The following is a 21652-nucleotide window of genomic DNA, read 5'->3' as shown; positions in this document are numbered from 1 at the left end:
TACTCACGTTTGGGGGCCATCCAATGTAGTTAACTGTTTGAGTGTCCTCCATTATGTGAAGAAATGTATACAATAACTCTCGGTGTCATTTATTTGACTCTAGACATAAGTTGTCATTTTGAAACTCTCCAAATTAGCTTCAACTCATTATAGCTTTAACATGGTATTAGAAATCCATGAACAAGTTTAGAAAAGGGTAATTCCAGAGCCGGGATAAGATAATGATTCTATTTATTTATAGAAAGATTGACCTTTCTTTGATGTTTAGATATCTGCAGCAAAGCCAATAACTTCACCACTCGTAAAACTGTGTGGACATTGTATGTGTCATAGTACTCTCACGCTTTACCCCACTGTGGCCATTCTTTCACAGGTCATGCTACTTTCCATTTATAAGTAATATCTAGCATATGGCTGTCTAATCTAATTATGTATGTATATTGTAACAATTATAGCTTGGCAGGAAATCTGACAAGAAATGTATTTATTTATGCATTGTATTATGTTATACTTGGGAGATGTAATTTTAACAAATTCAATGTTAAATAATAGTTTACCTACATGCACAGCGTAAATTGATATTTTATATCTGTTTGTATATATCTATTACAATCTGAGATGTGTTCATTAATAAGTCATTTATCCATCCTCAAATTGGTCAATTAGGGAGCTATTATAGGGAACAACCACAGCATTTTCATGATTGGCATTATCAAAGTTCATATAAGGAAGCCATTAACACCGACGTGGATTAATGATACTGATTTTTTTATTACATAAACTGTACGGTGCTCTAACAAAAAGATTTATCGCCTTAAGTGGCCAAGGGTAAGATAACAATTAAAAAATACTTTTAATCATGGAGTGCAAAGCCAATACCCCAAACAATTAATGAGATATTTGTCGGTATATTATCTAGTGTCCAAGCAACGTTTTGAATATACAGTAGATAAACAACTGAGGATGGCTAGGCAGCATCTTGCACTTCAACTGTTATGCCCTGGAGTCTTCATCTTACAGCATGGTCATGAAGGGGTAACCACAGCTGCTGTAATAATTCTTTTTATGCCTTCTTTGATAGATTAGATGTTTGTACTGGCCAGACCAAGATTCCATTTAAAATTTGAAATGTTTCTGTTGTGTGAAATTGAAACAAAATAAATGAAAATAATTCATTTAAAAATGCTACAGTCTCAAAACATTCCACCAGTATCTTTTCATGTGGCCTCTATTCCCAATCACATATTCCTTCTGTTACGTAGCTTCTCCTCGGCCCCTATTCACTGTATGGTCCTAGCCACAAACCCTGTGCTGTGTGTCTTGTAACAGTGATGTGTATTTCTGAGTGGGGTGTGGGGTTGTGCAGTTTGGGGCTCTTTTGATTTCTTAACTCTTTCAGTACCACATTGCTCTATGGTGCCCTTCTGCTCCAACTAGCAGGAAAGGAAGAGTTAATCCTCTAACCAGGGGCACCGTGCTCTAGAATAAGTAATTCATTAATAAATGTGGCAGTTAACAACTCATTTTCTGATTACTGTCTTTATTTTACATGCAAGCTAGACATTTGTTCTGTATACAACATTGACAGTAGACAACAGGAACCCGCCTGGTTACAGGGAATGACCCCATAACCATCAAGGGCAGGGGCATCTTGAGAAGTTATTTGGTATAATTATAAGATTAATGACAATGCACAATTATGGCCATACACGCTTTACATCCACCTCAACAGACATATACTTATGTGTTACTGGAAAAGGTCATATAGCTTCTTGGCTCAATATTACACTCCTTCCCACTTACATGAAGCCAAGCTTCATTCTGGTTGCGTAGATGAGCCAATTTTGTAACATACAGTGTTTACAAGAAGGAACATACACTATATGACCAAACGTATGTGGACATTCCACTTAATTAATGAGTTTAGGTGTTTCAGCCAAACCCATTGCTAACAGGTTTATAAAATCAAGCACATAGGCAGCCATCTCAATAGACAAATGTTGGCAGTAGAATGGATCGTATGAGCCCACAGACTTCAAAAGTTGAACTGTCATAGGATGCCACCTTTGTCACAAGTCAGTTCGTGAAATCACTGCCCTGGCCCACTGTAAGTGCCATTATTATAAAGTGGAAGCGCCTGGGAGTAATAACAGCTCAGCCATTAAGGGGTAGACCACAAACACTCACAGAGCGGGGCTGCCGAGTGGTGAAGGGTCTACTGCTTAAAAATCGCCTGTCCTCTGTAGCGTTACACATTTTAGAGTTCCAAACTGTCTCTGGAAGTAACATCAGCACAAGCACTGTGCCTCTGAAGTTTCATCAAGTGGGTTTCCTGGTCTGAGCAGCTGTACACAAGCCTACGATTTCTGTGCACAATCGTCACCTGGAGTGGTGTAAACCACTGGGCTCTGGAGCAGTGGAAACGTTCTTTGGAGTAATAAATTACATTTCACTATTTGGAAGTCTGATGGGCAAATCTGATTTTGGCAGGTGCCAGGAGAATGCTACCTACTGAATCAATAGTGCCTACTGTAAAGTTTGATGGAGAAGGGATACTGATCTGGGTCTGTTTTTCAGTGTTTGGGCCCCTTAGTTACATTGAAGGGAAATCTTAATGCTGCAGCATACAAGGAAATTTTTCACAAATGTAAGCTTCCAACTTTGTGGGACCAGTTTGGGGAAGACCAATTCCCTTTTCCACCATGATTATGCACTTGAGCACAAAGCAAGTTCCATAAAGACATGGTTTGATGAGTTTCATGCCCTGTACAGAGACCTGACATAAACCCCACTGAACACCTAGGATGAATAGGAACGCCAATTGCTAGCGAGGCATTCTCGTCTTCATCGGTGCCTGACCTCAGAAATGCTTTTTTCCATCCTAATGGACACAAAATCACACAGGCACTCTACAAAATATTGTGGGAAGAAGAGTGGAGGCTGTTATAGCCTGCAAAGGATGGGGGGATCCTGCAAAGGATGTCACTATCAGGGGAACCTTCAAGTTGAAAAAAAAAATATATATATATATAAAATATATTTTTGTGAGCAAGTCCTAAAATTAGCATATTAGCTTAAAACAATTCTCGCATGGAAAGAGTTAAAATACTTTTAAAAAATGTATGATTTGATGGGGTAAATTGAATTGGCCGGGTTCAACAAGGTCCCAATGGCCACACATCTAATTTCCAATTAGAAAAATGCACACGTACCAAATGTGGCCTTTTAGTTCCTCCCAAAAATGACAAACCCATGCATGTGGGGTATCACTGTACTCAGGAGATGTTGCTGAACACATATTGGGGTGTCGTGTGACAGCGGCATATACCAGGAGCTGTAAATTCATACATAAAGTAGGTGTGTGTGGGAAAAATACACACACAAAAATACTACTGCAAACTTTGAAAAAATGCTGGTGGTAAAATGTGTGCATGCAAAGAGTTAAAATACCAGCATTTAAAATACCCCGTGGTGTCTAGTTTTAAAAAATATTTGGTTTTGTTGGGCATACTGAAATGGCCCGGCTCAAAGATGTACCAAATAGGGCATGGGCAGTGGATCCCCAAATGCCAAAGTTCAACATTGAAAAATGTGCATGCCCCAAATGTGGCCCTTTTGCCCCCAAACAGCCAGGCAAAATCATTCATGTGGGGTATCACTGCGCTTAGGAGATGTTGCTGAACACATATTGGGGTGTTTTATGATAGTGACATATACCAGAACCTGTGTGTGAAAAAACAAATGCAAAAAAATTACTACCATAAAGTTTGACAAAGGCTGACGGTAGAATAAGTGCCTGGAAAGCACTTACTAGCATTTGGAATACCCTGGGCTGTCTAGTTTTCAAAAATATATGACTTGATGGGGTAAATTGCATTGGCCGGGTTCAAAGATACCCGAAATGGCACATGGGGGGAAGAATTACCAGATTGGGAAAAAATGGCTTTGAAATAGCAAAACGCTACCTGTACTTATTGCCCCATAACATGTAGAAAAAAGCAAAAAAACATAAAAACATAGGGTATTTCTAAACTCAGGACAAATAGTAGAATCTATTTAGCAGGTTTTTTTATTACCTTTTATAGATGAGTAAAAGATTTTTCAACTAAAAGTTAGAAACAGTCATTTTTTTCTAAATGTTTCACCATATTTTATACTTTTTTTAATAGTAAATAATATGATACAATCAAAACAATGTCATCTAAAGAAAGCCCTTCTTGTCCTGAAAAAACAATATCTAATGTGTGTGGGTTCAGTAAACGGGAAAGAAGAAAATTACAGCTAAACACGAGCAGCGCAGAAATGTTAAAACGGCCATTGTCACGAAGGGTACAAAAAGTAAAATCAGCCTTTGTCACGAAGGGGTTAAAGGTGCACTGCATCCCTATTATTGTTAAGTGCATATTGGTGTCCATTTTGCATGGATTTCAATGAATTGTGCTGCATGTATTCTCATTTAACCCCTCCCCACAGCTGATGCTACTGAAAGCAGAGAACATGCTTGTGTACAATTTTTGCATATGCTCAGTAGTACTCTCACTCTACTCAATTACGTGTGTTAGAAAAACACCAGTGCTTAGATACACTATATGGACAAAAGTATTGGGACACCTGACCATTACACCAACAGGGACTTTAATGACATTGCATTAAAAATACATAGAAATTAATATGTCAGCTGTAACAACTTACACTCTTCTGGGAAGGCTTTCCACAGGATTTTGGAGTGCTTCTGATTGAATTTTTGTCATTGACCCAGTAGAGCAGTGGTTCTCAACCTGTGTATCCTCAGGACCCACATTTGTCTTTGGTCATTAAGTCACGACCCAAAAATAATTTCATTTCCGAAACATTATACTTTATTCCATAAAACAACTTGTGCAGTATTCCACATATATTTGCACTTTTTAAACAGAAAACAAACAGTAAACAAACGGATACTTTGCACAATGAATAATGCAGTAATCACAGTGCTAGTGAAAATTAATTGTGCAATAATCAAAGCGCTAGTGAAATGAAAGTGCCATCGAGGCAAAAACCCAATAAATAAATAAACAGTCACTGAAACATATGAGGTAAAACTAATGGGAAAACTGGAGATGCTTTTTGCTTTTGAGGAGTGTCTTAAAGTCTGGGGTGATGGTAGACAAAGCAACTCTGATGTCATGTTCAATGTCCATTCGTTTTCTGTGCTTTGTCTTTAACTGAACCAGAGTAGAGAAGCCACTCTCACCAAGATAAATTGTGCTGAATAGTAGTAAAACTTTGATAGTATGGGTTGAGATGGAAGGATATTCACCCATAACATTACACCAAAACTGGGAGAGGGTTAGCTCAGTAAAAAATGTTTCTGGGAAGTAGGCTTTGTGAGATGTGCTACTATAGTGTTCTTCAGTTCATTTCTGCCTGTGGAGTCCAGGTGTAAGCTCATGACTAGCATTGGGGAACATATCAAATCTCTCTTTGGAAACATGACTTGTCCACAATGCCATTTTCTTTTTGAAACCCTCGATTTTTTTCAGTCTGTTCAAAAATATTGTGTCCCTTCCCTTGCATAGACACATCTAATGTGTTCAGCTGCTCAAACACATCTGCAAGATAAGCAACTTGTGCAAGCCACATGTCACCGTTAACCAGATCGGCAAGAGTCGAGTTGCACTCTGAGAGGAAGGCTGCGATTTCCGTTCTCAGTTCGTATAAACGTGAGAGAACTGTGCCCCTGGAAAGCCAGCGTGCCTCCGCATGATACAGCAACTGTACATGTTCACTGCCCAGGTCTATGCACAGCTTCTGAAAACACCTGGCATGCTTGGCACTCCGTTTAATGTAGTTCACCACTTTGACAGCATCTTTCAAAGTTTCGTGAAGCACTGGCACCATATCCTTGGCTGCTAATGCCTCCCTGTGCAAAAAACAATGGTCCAAAACCGCATTTGGTGCCTTTATCTTCACCACCCCTGAGTGTTTTGGATGGTGGATAGGGGCTGTGGTAGGGGTAACTGGGGCTGTAGTGGGGGTAATAGGGGGTTTGGTGGGGTAACAGGGGTTGTGTCCTAGTGGGGAACAGAGGCAATAGGGACAGCAGAGCAGAATATATATATATATATATATATATATATATATATATATATACACATAATTAGTACACTAAAAACATATATACTTACCTCAGAAAAGATGAGGGAGTGGAAAGGCTGTCCACGGGCTGCAGCAGGAAGCAGGGAGGAGCAATCAGAGACAAACTAGGAGCAGACAGTGACCGCAAAGCAATCAAGCAACTTGCTTTGCGGTTGGGGAATAATACTAAAGTACATGCCGGACCGGAGGCTGCCTGATGGCCCTGATTGTTGCGGCCGCCGTCCTGACAGCCTGCGGCTTGCGGATTGCCGCTAGAATGTGTAAGGCAGCCCCAGGAAAGTGACCCACTGAAGACATGAGTTGAGAACCACTGCAGTAGAGCATTTGTGAGATCAGGCACTGATGTTGGACGAGAAGGCCTGGCTCGCAATCTCTGTTCTATTTCAACCCAAAGGTGTTCAATGGGGTTGAGGTCAGGGCTCTGTGCATCCCAGAGAAGTTTTTCTACCCCAAACTCATCGAACTGTTGTAGTTTGGGTGCAACTTAGGTACAGCTGACTTTGGCAGTGACAGCTTATGAATTCACCAAGAAGCTCTTTCAGGATGTAAGGTATTTAACTAGACCCTGACAACCATCATTAACTTTATTTCGAACTCTACAGGGTCTCAGTGGCCAAGGGATTTCCCTTAGTTTAATACCAATTCCACCCAAGCGCCTTTTCATTTTCTATCTCCAAGTTTATGACTTGATTCCTAGAATCTTGAACAGTTGTCAGTGACTAATGTAGAATCTTGGTGTACCATTGGTGTCTATCCAAACAGAAACATGTCAATGTTTCATTAGCTAGCAGCAAAGCACACTAGCATCTAGTATTTGTCGAGGATTTACAATGACCTGCTTATTATAAACGCAATGAAAGTGCTGCAATATCTGTAATGCTCTGCCACACTACACATCAGGTATAGCTGTTTAAACAGGAAATCTGCTCACACAAAATCTTTAGGTTAAGAGCAGCAACTTTCAACTGGCTGCATGACAACAATCCTTTGGTGCTCCCCGCCGGTAACAGCACACCCACAAATCATCCCGAGAACGGGTGCTAAAAACCGACAGCACCACAAAGCAATAAAGTGCACAGTGGAGCCAGGTCCATTAAGACTATGCTTATTGGTGGTAGTGGGGTAGTGGTTTTGACTATCACCCCTTGAAGACTTCAGTGGAAGATCTGGCCCTCCCTTGAGGGAATGCAGCCTCAGAAGAAGACGATTGTGGACCTGGTGGCCTTAAACCACTTGGCCCACTTGTCACTTTTTTCATAAAAGAAAAAATAACCTCATGTGACTTTGTCAACTGACACATAATTTTGTTACATAAATAATGTTGGGCAGCACTTGTAAACTCATACCCTGAGGTATGTATAACATACCAAAGCATTCAATTCTGTTCTTTGGTATATATAACTTTTATACACTGCTGTATACAAATGGTACATGTGCTGGTCATCAACATGTGAAAACTAAATGACGGATGTGGCAACCCTTCTGGAACACCATAACACAGATACATTACTGAAATAACCCCATCTACGCATTAACTATGCATTATGAATTTCTAAAGTCTTATACTCTCCAATTACTGGATACACACTTTATTATCTTTATAGTATCATTTCTTCAACTTGTTCACTGTGGACCTACTGCAGTTAGGTGATTGATACAAAGGGTGACCACATGGCCCGAATTGGCTAGGACAGTCCCGCAATTTGACTTTATGTCCCCAGTCATGGGCAGCCTCGATCCGGGACAATGCATTGTCCAGGAATGAGAGCTCTGATTGAAGGAGGTCTCAACCATTCTCAGGAGAAACTTCTCAACTCTGCTGATTGGTCCCTCCTTCACACAGAGCTCAACATAAGTTGTAGCACAGGTATTAACCCCTTCAATCCCCTATAGACGTACCAGGACGTCCAAAACACGCCTATTAAGAAACACCTATGGACGTCCCGGTATGTCCAGCCCTTCTTGCAGCGTCAGGGACACATTCCTGCCGCTGCACGGGAGATCAGTGTGATCGGTGCAGGGGGATCGCGGGGAGGGGAGTGAGAAACCATGTCTCTCACTCCCCCTACCGTCCTGAAACAGAAAAGCAGATTCAGGAAGAAGTGCAGTGCCGCTTAAAAAAAATCAAAATAGACAAATCACCAGGTCCAGATGGCATTCACCCCCGCGTTCTAAGGGAGTTAAGTAATGTAATAGACAGACCCCTATTTCTAATATTCAAGGACTCTATAGTGACAGGGTCTGTTCCCCAGGACTGGCGCATAGCAAATGTTGTGCCAATATTCAAAAAGGGGACAAAAAGTGACCCGGGGAATTATAGGCCTGTTAGTTTAACTTCTGTTGTGTGTAAACTGTTTGAGGGTTTCCTAAGAGATGCTATTTTGGAGTATCTCAATGAAAATAAGTGTATGACTCCATATCAGCATGGGTTTACAAGGGATCGGTCCTGTCAAACTAACCTGATCAGCTTTTATGAGGAGGTGAGCTCAAGACTGGATCGGGGTGAATCGCTGGATGTCGTATATCTTGATTTTTCCAAAGCATTTGATACGGTGCCACATAAAAGGCTCGTACATAAAATGAGAATGCTTGGGCTGGGGGAGAATGTGTGTATGTGGGTAAGTAACTGGCTCAGTGATAGGAAACAGAGGGTGGTTATTAATGGTACATACTCTGAGTGGGTGACTGTTGCTAGTGGGGTACCACAGGGGTCAGTTTTGGGTCCTATTCTTTTTAATATATTTATTAATGACCTTGTAGAGGGATTGCATAGTAAAGTATCAATCTTTGCAGACGATACTAAGCTCTGTAACGTGGTTAACACAATAGAGGACAGCGCACGATTACAAATGGATCTGCATAGGTTGGAGGCTTGGGCTGGGATGTGGCAGATGAGGTTCAACACAGATAAATGTAAGGTTATGCACATGGGGAAGAAAAATCCAGGCTGGGAATATGTATTAAATAGGAAAACACTGGGGACGACTGACATGGAAAAGGACTTAGGAGTTTTAGTTAACAGTAAATTTACCTGTAGCGACCAGTGTCAGGCAGCTGCTGCTAAGGCAAATAAAATCATGGGGTGCATCAAAAGGGGCATAGATGCCCACGACAAGGAAATAATTCTACCCCTGTACAAGTCACTAGTCAGACCACACATGGAATACTGTGTACAGTACTGGGCACCAGTGTACAAGAAAGATATAGTGGAGCTGGAGAGGGTTCAAAGACGGGCAACCAGAGTAATAAGGGGAATGGGAGGACTACAGTACCCAGAAAGATTATCAGAATTGGGGTTATTTAGTTTGGAAAAAAGACGGCTTAGGGGGGACTTAATAACTATGTATAAATATATAAGGGGACAGTACAGAGATCACTCCCAGGACCTATTTATACCCAGGACTGTATCTATAACAAGGGGACATCCTCTACGGCTGGAGGAAAGAAGGTTTCTACACCAGCACAGACGGGGGTTCTTTACAGTAAGAGCGGTGAGATTATGGAACTCTCTGCCAGAGGAAGTGGTGATGGTAAACTCAATAAAAGAGTTCAAAAGGAGCTTGGACGTGTTTCTTGAAAGCAATAATATTACAAGTTATGGATATTAGATTAATAGGGACAGAACGTTGATCCAGGGATTTATTCTGATTGCCATATTTGGAGTCGGGAAGGAATTTTCCCCCTGGTATGGGGCAATTGGCATCTGCTTCATAAGGGTTTTTTGCCTTCCTCTGGATCAACACAGTAGGGACACAATATGTATATAGGTTGAACTTGATGGACTTTGGTCTTTTTTCAACCTTATGAACTATGTTACTATGTTACTATGAACTATTCATTTAAAAAATAATAGTAAAAAAATCATTAAAATAATAATATAAATAATAATAAAAATAATAATAATGTGAGCTGTGATGTCATTGTGACATCACTGGCATGTTCAGGAGGTCCCTAAGAGGACCGCTAACCATTTTTGTGTAAAAAATAAAGATATAAAAAATACAAAAAAATAAAATATGAAAAAAAAAAATATATATAAAAAAAGATAATTAAAAAAAAATAATTAGCGGGTCCGGGGCGGAAGCCCTGGGTTGCGCTGGAGCTTGGTGGCTCGCGGGGTAAGGTCCTGCACGCCCTCTGGGGCCCTGGAGTGGGGGTCCGAGTGGTGTCGCACCCCTTTGTGTCGGCGACTCTGTCGGTGTGGAGGGTTGTGGGCTGTGGGCTGTAGGGCCAAGCTCTCTTCGTCGCCATCGCCTATGTTGCAGTTGGGGGCCTGAGGGGTACATGGGGCTCCCCCTTTCTGTCCGGGCCCGTGGGTTGTTGACGGATGGGGGGGTCGTGACGCTGAAAACTCTACGCCCGGACGCTGACTTTTCCTGGTTTGACCGCTTTGCGCATCTCCAGGTTAGGCACTACCTTGACACCCTTCCCAATCGCCAGTGCTTGACCAGAGACCTGACCTGCTTTGAGACCTGGTGCTCGGGGGAGAGCCCTCCGCGAGGGGGTATTTCTCTGCTTTACTCCCTCATTCTGTCTTCCACACGCTGAGCGGCCTTCCTTCTCTTCGAGCTGGGAGTCCCTGGGCATAGCTGACCTTACGGAGGGGACTGGGAAAAAATTTTTATTCTCACGCACAAAAGCTCAAGGGCCACTAAGATTCAGGAAACAAACTATAAGATTTTGTCCCATTGGTACCGAACGCCTCAGAGGCTACGCCTCCTCGGATAGATGCTGGCGATGTGATGGGGCTGTGGGTACGATGCTGCACATATGGTGGGACTGCCCCCTAATCCAAACATTCTGGAAAGAGGTTCACCATGTGATCTCGGAGCTCTCTGACTCCCCTCCCCCTTTTCAAGCATTATCTATTCTTTTACACCACACTCACCACTCTCTCTCCCATTATAAGCGCTCGGTTGTGCACCATTTACAGGACGCGGCTAAGGGCCTCATTCCCCTGTATTGGAAGCAACAAAGCGCTCCGCCTATCAGGGCTTGGATGTCGAGGGTTGAGGACATTAGGAGGATCGAAGATCTCTCCACAGTTACTGTGAAGCAAAGGGAGAGGTACACGGCCACCTGGTTTGACTGGCTTTCTTATGTGTCCCCACTCGACTTGTGAATTGTGTTTCTCTCCCATGCATCTCTCATGCTTTGGGGATTTCGTTGATGCTGTGTTTTTGATTATCTTTATGTTCACCGTCATGGTGCATGTTTTGTCCTCTCACGCTGCTGACGGTGCTGTTTCTGCTGCAACCCCTGTGCGGGTTTTTGCATGTTTTATGCCTTACTCTGTTCACGACATATATGGACTTACCTACCCTTACCTCCCCCTTTCCTTCTGTATCCCACCCCCGTCTTACCTCCCTTATAAAATTTCTACAAAATTCAATAAACTTTGATTCTGGGGGGAAAAAAAAATAATAATAATTAAAAAACCTTACATCCCACTGCCCTAGCATCTAGCCAGTATAACCCTCCTGCCCCTGTTCACAACCCCCAAACCCGTTAAGCCATAGGCATAAAAATTATACAAAAAATGGACACCTTATAGTAAGCTCCCTGGTGCTGGGCAAGTATCGAAAATTTGTATAAATAAGGTATTTCTGAAATCAGGACACCTGAATTGATAAACTTGGAGGGGATTTTCCATCACTTTACCTAATTTTGTGAAGATTCAGAGGGAAAATGTAAAAAAAAAATCAGGTTTTTTTTCTAATTTTCTCTAGTTTTTACTAAATTCCTCATTCTAAATTTTCAGCTAATCATCCAACTATGGTATCAAAAAGAAAGCTCTATCTCTCCTTGAAAAAACAATATATAGTTTACATGGATACACTATTCACAGGAAAGGAGAATAATCTCTGAACCGACATAGCGCAAAAATGGCAAAATCGCTCCAGGCTTTGAGGTACCAAAAACGTATGTGTGTACGTCACTGTTTTCGTTGGTGTGAACAGAGGGGTTACTTCACTGAAACTGCTCATGTCTAGTAAAAGTGCGGTTAATTCTCTGAAACGGTTCGTATCGTAAAAGATGGGGTTATGTCTCTGAAACTGCTCGTCTGGCAATAGGGAGGTTAATTGTCTGAAACTGCTCATGTTTGGCAATGACTGCATACATATTATAATATAAATATATGATTAAATAAACATGATTCCCAATGCTTCCTAATATTTTTATAATCTAAAATGTATTTATTTGTATGTGATGGTGTGCGTATATGTGAATCTGTTCCATACTGTATCCATGAATGGCAGAAACAAATACTACAACAATGTGCCATGTTTTAAGACACACGTATACATTTCACTTATTGCTGTCCTGCAGGGTGTGGGATGTTAACCTGTTCATTCCACGGGTGTATATGGTCCACGTACTGCTGGGGAACATCCAGTTTTACATGTCCCAGTCAGCAATATGTGAAAACTATGTGCGTCCTAGATAAAATAGCCAACGTCAATGCTTTACAGTGAACAGCCATTTTTCCCCAGGACACCAATATACTTCACACACGAGCTAAATAACACACGTGAAGGGCTACCCTGAAATATGGAAGATGTATAAAATCACATAAGAGAATTGCAAGGCACCGTTATGAGATCTCCCGTTAAATTCAAGTGATACTGATATGGGAACTTATTTTAAATATCCTGAAGCATGGATCCCGCACAAGAAACACTTCAGAAAAATGGCCGCCACAAAGGGCGGAAGAGGCAGGTTTGTCACACGAGTTCGCAGATTGGTTAAAAGCGAAAGTGCTCTGGTAGGTAGAGACTGAGTAATGTTACTGACGGAAGCCGAACAGCGTTGCCTTTCGTAATATCGCGATAGGAAACGCAGCTTATTGATTAAAGGGTTGAGGAGAAGCCGATGGACCTATATGATGAGTTGCTAGAACCCCCGCTGGCTCCTGGTGAGGAAGCGATATGTATTAAACACAAACCGTGATAACACAACGCGAGACGTGTAAAGCAGTGTGTCACAGGCGCAGCTGCGGTAGCGAAACGCCATGTACACACAGTGGTGTAACCGGAGAAACGTGTGGCCTGGGCCTTTAACGTGACTGTCCGGGTTTACATGTATTACCGTATGTGCAAGCATTGGCGGAAAACACAGTGCCTCCCGGGGTGTGCGAATTCTCCCTGAGGGATATCCCCGCTTGCCGTCTGTGCACCCGTGCGTCTCTCATTATTGCATGCTGGGTGAAAGTATTCGCTGTAATAAAGCACTGTTGTAGTATGGTGTCCATAACGCTATCACATAAATCTGTAGCCCTTCGAGGTCTTTCCACCACTATTCTTCTTGAATATAAAGTCCAGCTCTGTATACATGAATATAGGTTAGCGTCAAAAACCTGGCTTTCTCTCGTTTGGCCCCTTTTAGTATGCTTTATGGATGGATAGTTTCTCCTGAGCTACCCGCATACTTCAGTTTGTGAGACCTTCTGCAGTAATCATGTGTATTTTAATATTATACATTTAGGGGGGGCCCTAAGCTATTTGTGGTCCTCATTACAAACGCATGGGGGTTCTGCTGAGTCCCTCCATATGCATTTGCCATCCCCTAGTCATGTGACGCACCGCTGGTTTAGCGGGTGTATTTTTGGGGGGGGGGTTTTTTTGGAGGGAGTCAATATTTCTTCAGTCCCTTTGTTTGTTGTTGCTGTTTAGGAAGTATGGAGGTTTCCGGACAATGATACTCCCTGGGGAACATAAGGTGTGGGCATAAGAGGACTGTTGGATGGCGCCTGTCTACTTTTGTTTCTTTTTCTAATATTACTAATTGGTCAAAACCTAATCACGCTTTAGGAATGACTTATTAACAATAACCTTTAATTTCAATTCCACTTCAGCACCAACTATATCACCGCCTGATTCAAGACCTCCACATGCTAACCCCAGCAGCAAGCGCAAAGCGGAAATGACCGACTCGGGGAGCTGTGAAGATGGGCAGCAGGAAAAGAAAGTATATAAAGGTTTTCGCACAACTCAAAACCACAAATGGGACGTGTGTGTGTGTGTGGGAGTAGTGCTGTGTGTGTGTGTGTGTGTGTGTATGTGTGTGGGGATGGTGTTACTGTCTGTGTGAAACAGATTTGTAACTTTTCCAAACCTTACTTATTTACAGTTTGTTACACTAGACCCGCGTAATGAGGTTTACAGATTATATATAAGATATATATGTATGTTTTCCCTGGGGACAGCCATATTAACTCCCTATTCGTGCTGTTGGCATGATTATTCCCCAAAAAAGTTATTAATCCCAGTTACCTCTTTGTGGCATGTAATTGGTTTTACCGGGTTTTGTAATGATAGTGTCAGGAGAGGGGATGATATCAAAATAGAAAATTGTCGATTGATTATCAAAGATCTCAGCTTACTTTCATTCTGAATAAGATATATAAAGCATTTGGAAATAAATGGAAAACGCTACAGCGAGAGAAGGTACACGACGTCATGAAAATGCTTTATCAACCTGTTACCTAGTGCTGCTTACATTTAATGTACAGCTGTTTTATAACAAAATAGATGTCATATTCAAAAACAGTAATTATCATATATTATTACTTAAGGTATATTAACATTTGAAACCAATATATGGCCGCTTTGCTGTAATTCTAAGCATCAGTGATCTTTGGGTCTTCTCTAGGCTTATCGCCTCTTGTCTCAAAGCTATGCAGACACAAACTATAATATGAAGCCAGGCTGCAGGTCACACGATTGGTTAACAGACAAGTCGTGTAATATGAAAAAAAAACAACTGTTTGTATAAAAACAAACCACTAGACAAGTTACGTGCCCATATTTCTTCATTTAAATATTGTGCCTTTTAGTGTTTCTATTGTATTATGTGCAGCAGTGGTCATTAAGTACCACTTTTCTGTAGTGTGGTTAATACAACACTTATGACATATATTTTGATACATTTATTTCCAGCAAGTTTTGAGATGTGTGTTTTAATTCCTTTCTCTGCGACTGCAGCCTCTTTTTGTGGCAGTTGATGTTTGTTTAATGGAAACTGTGGATTATGCTTGTGTGAGAGACACATTGGTGTATTATAAGTTTATCATGTCATGAAAAATATATTGAACATTTCATAGTTTAATATAGCGTGCTACACTGTCATATATTCCAAGTGCTGCATTTATTCAGTGTATTTATTTTTACACTTTCTGGAATGCATACTAATCGGGGGTGATGTCGGTTTAGATTTATTATTTAAATATTTATTTATCATTAAAAATATGGTGATAGGTTCTAGGGCTGAAACAACGAATCGATAAAATCGATAATAATCGATAACTGAAATCGTTGTCGACGATTTCCGTTATCGATTAATCGAGTGATCGATTCGTTGTTGGAGCACTCGGCTCCTTTTACTTACCTCCGCGAGCGTTCCCCGCTTCCGCTGCACTCTCCGCCTTCTTTTAGTTGCGTGTGGCTCCGTTCGCACAGAGCGATTCGCGGGGGTGGGGGTGGGGTTTCAGGGGATGCAGGGCAGAGTGGGGGGGCAGGCCAGGGTAGGAGACTGAGTGCAGGGCAGAGTGTGGGGGTGGGGATGCAGGGCAGGGTGTGAGTGTGGGGGCAGGGCAGGAGACTGGGTGCAGGGCAGAGTTGGAGACTGGGTGCAGGGCAGAGTTGGAGACTGGGTGCAGGGCAGAGTGGGTGCAGGGTGTGAGTGTGGGTGCAGGGCAGAGTGGGTGCAGGGTGTGAGTGTGGGTGCAGGGCGTGAGTGTGGGGGCAGGGCAGAATGTGGGGGCAGGGCTGGGTGCAGGGCAGAGTTGGAGACTGGGTGCAGGGGCACAGTGCAAAGTGCTGGGTGCAAAGTGCCAGGGCTGGGTGCAAAGTGCCAGGGCTGGGTGCAAAGTGCCAGGGTGCAAAGTTCTGGGTGCAAAGTGCCAGGGCTGGGGCAAAGTGCTGGGTGCAAAGTGCTGGGTGCAAAGTGCCAGGGCTGGGTGCAAAGTTCTGGGTGCAAAGTGCCAGGGCTGGGTGCAAAGTGCTGGGTGCAACGTGCCAGGGCTGGGGCAAAGTGCTGGGTGCAAAGTGCCAGGGCTGGGTGCAAAGTGCCGGGTGCAAAGTGCTGGGTGCAAAGTGCCAGGGGTGGGGCAAAGTGCTGGGTGCAAAGTGCTGGGTGCAAAGTGCTGGGTGCAAAGTGCCAGGGCTGGGGCAAAGTTTCTTGAACAGTAATAGTCCACCTCTTTTCAGAATGTTTGGGGTTATTTTGTTTCATAAATATTGTGTTTGGGTTTTTGTACTTTGAACATATTGTTTTTTTATTACATCATAACAAAATAAGAATGTTAATGTAAATTTTAAGTTGTTTTTTAACATCCAGTTCATTAAATTTTAAATAAACAAAAAATTTGCATATTGTTTTTTTTTATCCGATTAATCGATTAATCGTTAGTTGCAGCCCTAATAGGTTCATTTTATATAAGAAGATTGTCATTTCATATAAATTGTACTTATCAAACAATATGAGATATTTAGCAACTTAAGCAGCACTATGTACAGCTGTTGGTGCTGTAAAATGAACACGGTGCTTGGATTACTGGTACCCCACACTTCTGTAATGGAAATACAGAAACGTGTGGTTATCTTTTTTTTGTTTTTGATTGTATTTTTTTATTTCATTTAGGAATTTTGTGGTTAAAAGCTCACGTGGCTGAGAGAAAAGGGGAACGTGAGGAAATGCAAGATGCTCATACTATATGTGACCTCAGCCAGGATTGTCAGCCCATGCCAGCTGACATGTAAGTACTGTATAGCCTCCAGTTCTCTCTGGGGGCACCTATCATATCATATAATGCTGACACGCAGGGATCAGGCAATTGTTACTGCGCGGTGACAAGCTGATCTATTGGCAAACATGAAAACAGACAGCTACACTAAGCTACAGGTATCCATACACCAATGCCTGCTTAGAGGTAAGAATCAAACATTTTACATTTCTTTTTCAGAGATGCTGCTGATTGGTTAGTGACCCGTCGGCAGCATTTATTGTTCTTATAGTGAAGCTGTCATATTAAGAAGTAAGTGTGAGGCTTACGCCTATTACATAAGTCTTGTGTGCATAGTTAAACATGCAAGAATTTGTCTATAGGTGAGGTATATGGCTGTCGATGGTGCCACTACACTACAGAAAAGTTTTTAGGGTTAGGCGTTGTTGCCACTGGAATGCTAAAAATGTGTTGAACAATGTGCATGAGAATGGGGTTTTCAATTGACCAGTGTGAAATTCAGCCCAGATTAAGTGATGAACTGTAGATAATTTAAAAAAAAAATACTATTTTTCCAATTGATGATTTGGTTTCCCAAAATAACTCTGCTTTTTTAGTCAGTTTAGAAGGAATTGAAAGAGTTTTCTTAAAAAAAGAAAAAAATGGTAATAGACACCTTTTACTCTCAACTATCCATTTTTGGTCTCCTTGCCAGCTCACGTTTGTTATACTTTGCGGTTTTTGATGGTCATGGTGGCAGCCGAGCTTCACGATTTGCAGCACAAAATCTGCATCGGAACTTGGTGAAGAAACTGCCCCGAGGTAGTATGAGGGTGAATGTCTGTATGAGAAGGGTGGTAATGTGTTCCTACAACCTGACAGATCACTGTTGCAGGTGAGGGGAACAGTGTAGAAAAGGCAATGAAGAGGTGTATATTGGATGCCTTTAAGCAAACCGATGAAGATTTCTTGAAACAGGCAGCCAGCCAGTGAGTATAAACTATTCATTTCCCAAAATGTAATTCCTTATTTAACATGTGTGGCAGTGAGATTCTCGATATATATCTGCATATTTTTTGTTAAAAAAAAAAAAAAAAAAAAGAAAGGGTGGGGTGAGGGTACTAACACGTAATAAATTGTCCTTGGTGTTTACAGAAAGCCAGCATGGAAAGATGGAACAACTGCCACTTGTGTTCTGGTTGCAGACAACATCCTATACATTGCTAATCTTGGAGACAGCAGGGTGAGCTTTACACTAGAATGTGAAAAAGACGCCTAGAAATCATTGTACAGTTTGACAGTCCTGACAACCAGTGATGTATCCAGGCCCGACTAGGCTCAGGGGACAGTAGTCCCCCGGGTACAAAACTGTGGGCAGAGGGGTAGATCACCTTCCAGAAACCCCCAGTGCCTGCCAGTTACAAGGGAATATCCCCAACTGGCCTGTTTATGCTATGGACGCTGTGTCGGCCCAGCACAGCCTCCATAGACTTTATTAAAAGGCAATATGCACCTTTAAGACACGGCATGCAGGGATATGATGGAATTTATTTTAATTCCAGGGCATGCAAGTTGGAAATAGAAGTGTACAAACTCTGTGGTGTTTAAAAGAAAGTATTGTTTAATTATCATTGCGAACAGTGGTAGTTTTTTGTTTATCTTTTGCTAACTGTTGGTGTCCAAATTTATCAGTAGGTGTCTGAAGGATAAAAATGTAGAATTAAAAAGATTGTGTGCTGTTCCAGGAATATCTTAAGAAAGCACAATGCTATGAAGTGTCATTCCCAGAACTTCACTGTTTGTATTTACTAACCATTTAGTTTTGCGGAACTCGCCTTGCATTGAAGGAAAGTGATCAACTTACTTTACAGTGTTGTCATGAATAACAAAGAGTCCTAAGGTTGCCGAGGGGTTAATAGCGCTAACCATATATAGTAAATGATTTCCTCTTACTCCCCAATACCTCTAGAATTTATATAACAGACTGCTATAGTAGTGTTCCTGTGTGCAAATGTAATTTTTTTGACCTGCCATTAGTTTTTAGGGAAGCCATGCCAATTCAGTGTCTGATTCCAAGTAACAGCATTTTCATTGAACAGATCTGAAGCAACATCAGCAATAATTTATTCAGAATTGCATCATGGATTTTAAAGGGAGCTACACCGCAATGTTTATACATTGAATTGGTGCAAATTACTGTCAGTAGCTTACAATAACTTGTTCTGATTGCATTTGTATATTTTTCTAGTTGCAATAATAGCATTTGCTTGTACCAGGCGTTGCTGTGCCGGGTGAATGAAGACTCACAGAAACCTGCAGTACTGAGTTTGAGCAAGGCGCACAATCCTACCCAGTACGAGGAAAGGATGAGGATCCAGAGAGCAGGGGGCAATGTAAGGTCAGAAGCGATACCTTTCTACCTAGATTTATCACCAGCCAAACCCACGGCCCCACTCAATTTTATGTAGAGCACTGCGTTGCATTGCAGGGTAAAATAGGTTTATGGGTTCAGACTGGAGCATGACACCCTATCAATCAAGAATGTGAACACCACTTCATCACTGGCAACCCCCGGGTTAGGATGATCACACTTCACCACAGTATGTAATGCTTTTAGTTAAAAAATAAATAAATACAAATATCTGATGGGCTGAATGTGCTTCTCCCACAAGTAGTACTTCTAATGTGTTCAAATGCCACAATAAAAGAAGGTGTGATCCAATAAAGGCTCTGCCCAACAAGCACGAGACATGCTTTCCAGTGGCATTCTAAAAAGCCCTAGGTTTTAACAGAGAGAATATGCAACTTGCTTATATTGGGTTAGCCATGTTATTATTATTTGTTAACAAAACTTATATTGCAGAGGAGTCTTAACATGAGTGTTTGGCTGTTAGAAAGCCCTGCTGGCCTGTTAAGGGTTGGTTAAATGTGGAAAAAACCCTTACAGCTCTTTATTCCTGGGTGGAGTAACAGTCTTGGGGTGTGAATGTTTTTTTTGAAGAATCAGCAAATTCTGTGAAATGCCAGTCTGTTATCAGTTGGAGCCATACAGCAGCTCGAGCTCTGCCGAGTGCATAGGAAGTATTTGTTATTGATTTCTCTGTATTCCAAAATTGGCTTTGAGTTAAGAAATTTAGTTCAGTATCTGTAGAATACCGCATATATGTGTACAGTCAACTGTGAAGCTTACATCTGAATTATTTTTTTCTCTCTTGCAGAGATGGAAGGGTTTTGGGTGTGCTGGAGGTATCCCGCTCCCTGGGAGATGGACAGTTCAAGCGCATGGGCGTGATCAACACGCCTGACGTGAAAAGATGCCCACTCGCTCACAGTGATCGGTATGCATATACTGTCTACAGTGGACACGCCATAAAAGACAGATGATTACTGTTTGAAAAAACAATATTATCTTTTGTTTGCAATAGCATTTTTTGGTGAGCGCTTGCCCCAGTCAGCAAAACCATTTTCACTTGAAAAGTTACTTCTGAATAGACCTGTTCCAAAAACCCATCTAAAATGGCTTATGGGGGTAAATGGTGTTCTTGATCCGTTTACATTTTTACCTGTGACTTTCAATGTAAAGGTGTTACTTTTGCTTTCATATTCTTAGGTTTGTTTTGCTGGCTTGTGATGGCCTCTTCAAAGTATTTTCAGCAGATGAGGCTGTAACATTCATCCTGACCAATGTGCAGGTAAATACATTCAAAACCATATACTAGGAACTAATATGTTGCTCTCAAGTATACCTACCCATATATTTTATGAAACTTGCTTGATCATTTAAATGGAGGTATAATGCCATGGTATTGTGGCCCTGGAAGGGTACTTTTAGGCAGCTAATTAAATGGTTTAATTGCATCTCAGGAAGAAGGCTCTCTGGCAGAAAATAGTTCACCCGACCTCGATGCTCGCTATGAATCTGCATGTCATCGCCTCGCCAATGAAGCTGTGCGTCGGGGAGCTGCTGATAATGTCACTGTGATATTGGTGCAGATTCAACAATAGGCGTTAAATATATTTTCCAATTACCCTTTTTATTTCATTAGCATTAAACAAAGGATTATCAGCATTGCAGAGGAAACATGTAATGCATTGCTAATATTTATTGTGCAGAAAAATTGGCAACTTAAATTTGGAGATTGCAAGTTAGTGTGATAGTGTATTTTTATCCTGAAATCTGTGTGCCTTTATGTGAGATTGTCAATGGTTTTCGTTATGTTCCAGGAAGTTCCAATATGTTTTGTTTGAAGATTTTCCTTTAGAATTTTGTATGTTCTTTTTTCACCTTCAAAGTTACAATTAAAATTTTGTGTTAAAAAAATTCATCCTGTTTGAAATTCTGTTTAATTCACTGCTCCACAATCTGTTATATAAACGTACTATAAATAAATAGCTTTGAATGATTGTCATCCTAATGACAGTGAAGCTGCAAGGTCTTTGGAAGGCTAATCTTATGCCCTTGTTCTTAACCCCTTAAGGAAATTTGGGCGGTCCATAAACCTATTGAAAACCATGCATTTTGAGCCCGTACACGTACGGGCTTTGTCATTAAGGGGTTAAAGTGCATGATGACTATAGTGTCCCTTTAATGCATATGTTAGCTGTGTGGTCTCTTTAAATTTTCATAGTATTACTTTTGCAAACGGAGATGTGTTCAGCCTAATGTTGTGGTCAGGGGTCTTTTCAGACCTCAACGGGAGCGCCACTCATTTTTGTTAGAGAAACAAGGAGCTTAGGCAACATCTGCAGGGCTGCTGCATACTTTCTGCATTCAGTAAGGATTTTATTTTG

General features: G+C 41.5%; 1 protein-coding gene across 1 annotated transcript; it reads left to right on the top strand.

Moving 5' to 3' along the window:
• Positions 1–13011: 13011 nt before the first annotated feature.
• On the top strand, positions 13012–20866 carry LOC149288252 (integrin-linked kinase-associated serine/threonine phosphatase 2C-like). The gene is made up of 10 exons (XM_089492090.1): positions 13012–13054; positions 13994–14116; positions 16780–16894; positions 17577–17683; positions 17757–17850; positions 18017–18104; positions 19138–19259; positions 20080–20199; positions 20472–20553; positions 20726–20866. The coding sequence occupies exons 1-10, from the start codon at positions 13012–13014 to the stop codon at positions 20864–20866; spliced, it is 1035 nt and encodes a 344-aa protein (XP_089348216.1).
• The last annotated feature ends 786 nt before the right edge of the window (positions 20867–21652 follow it).

This window comes from Sceloporus occidentalis, unplaced genomic scaffold, assembly GCF_023333645.1.
Source record: "Sceloporus occidentalis isolate IW3139 unplaced genomic scaffold, rSceOcc1.0.p SCAF_53, whole genome shotgun sequence".
Classification (NCBI taxonomy): Eukaryota; Metazoa; Chordata; class Lepidosauria; order Squamata; family Phrynosomatidae; genus Sceloporus; species Sceloporus occidentalis.
Note: the sequence above shows the minus strand (reverse complement) of the source record. Positions and strands in the feature narration are given on the sequence as shown.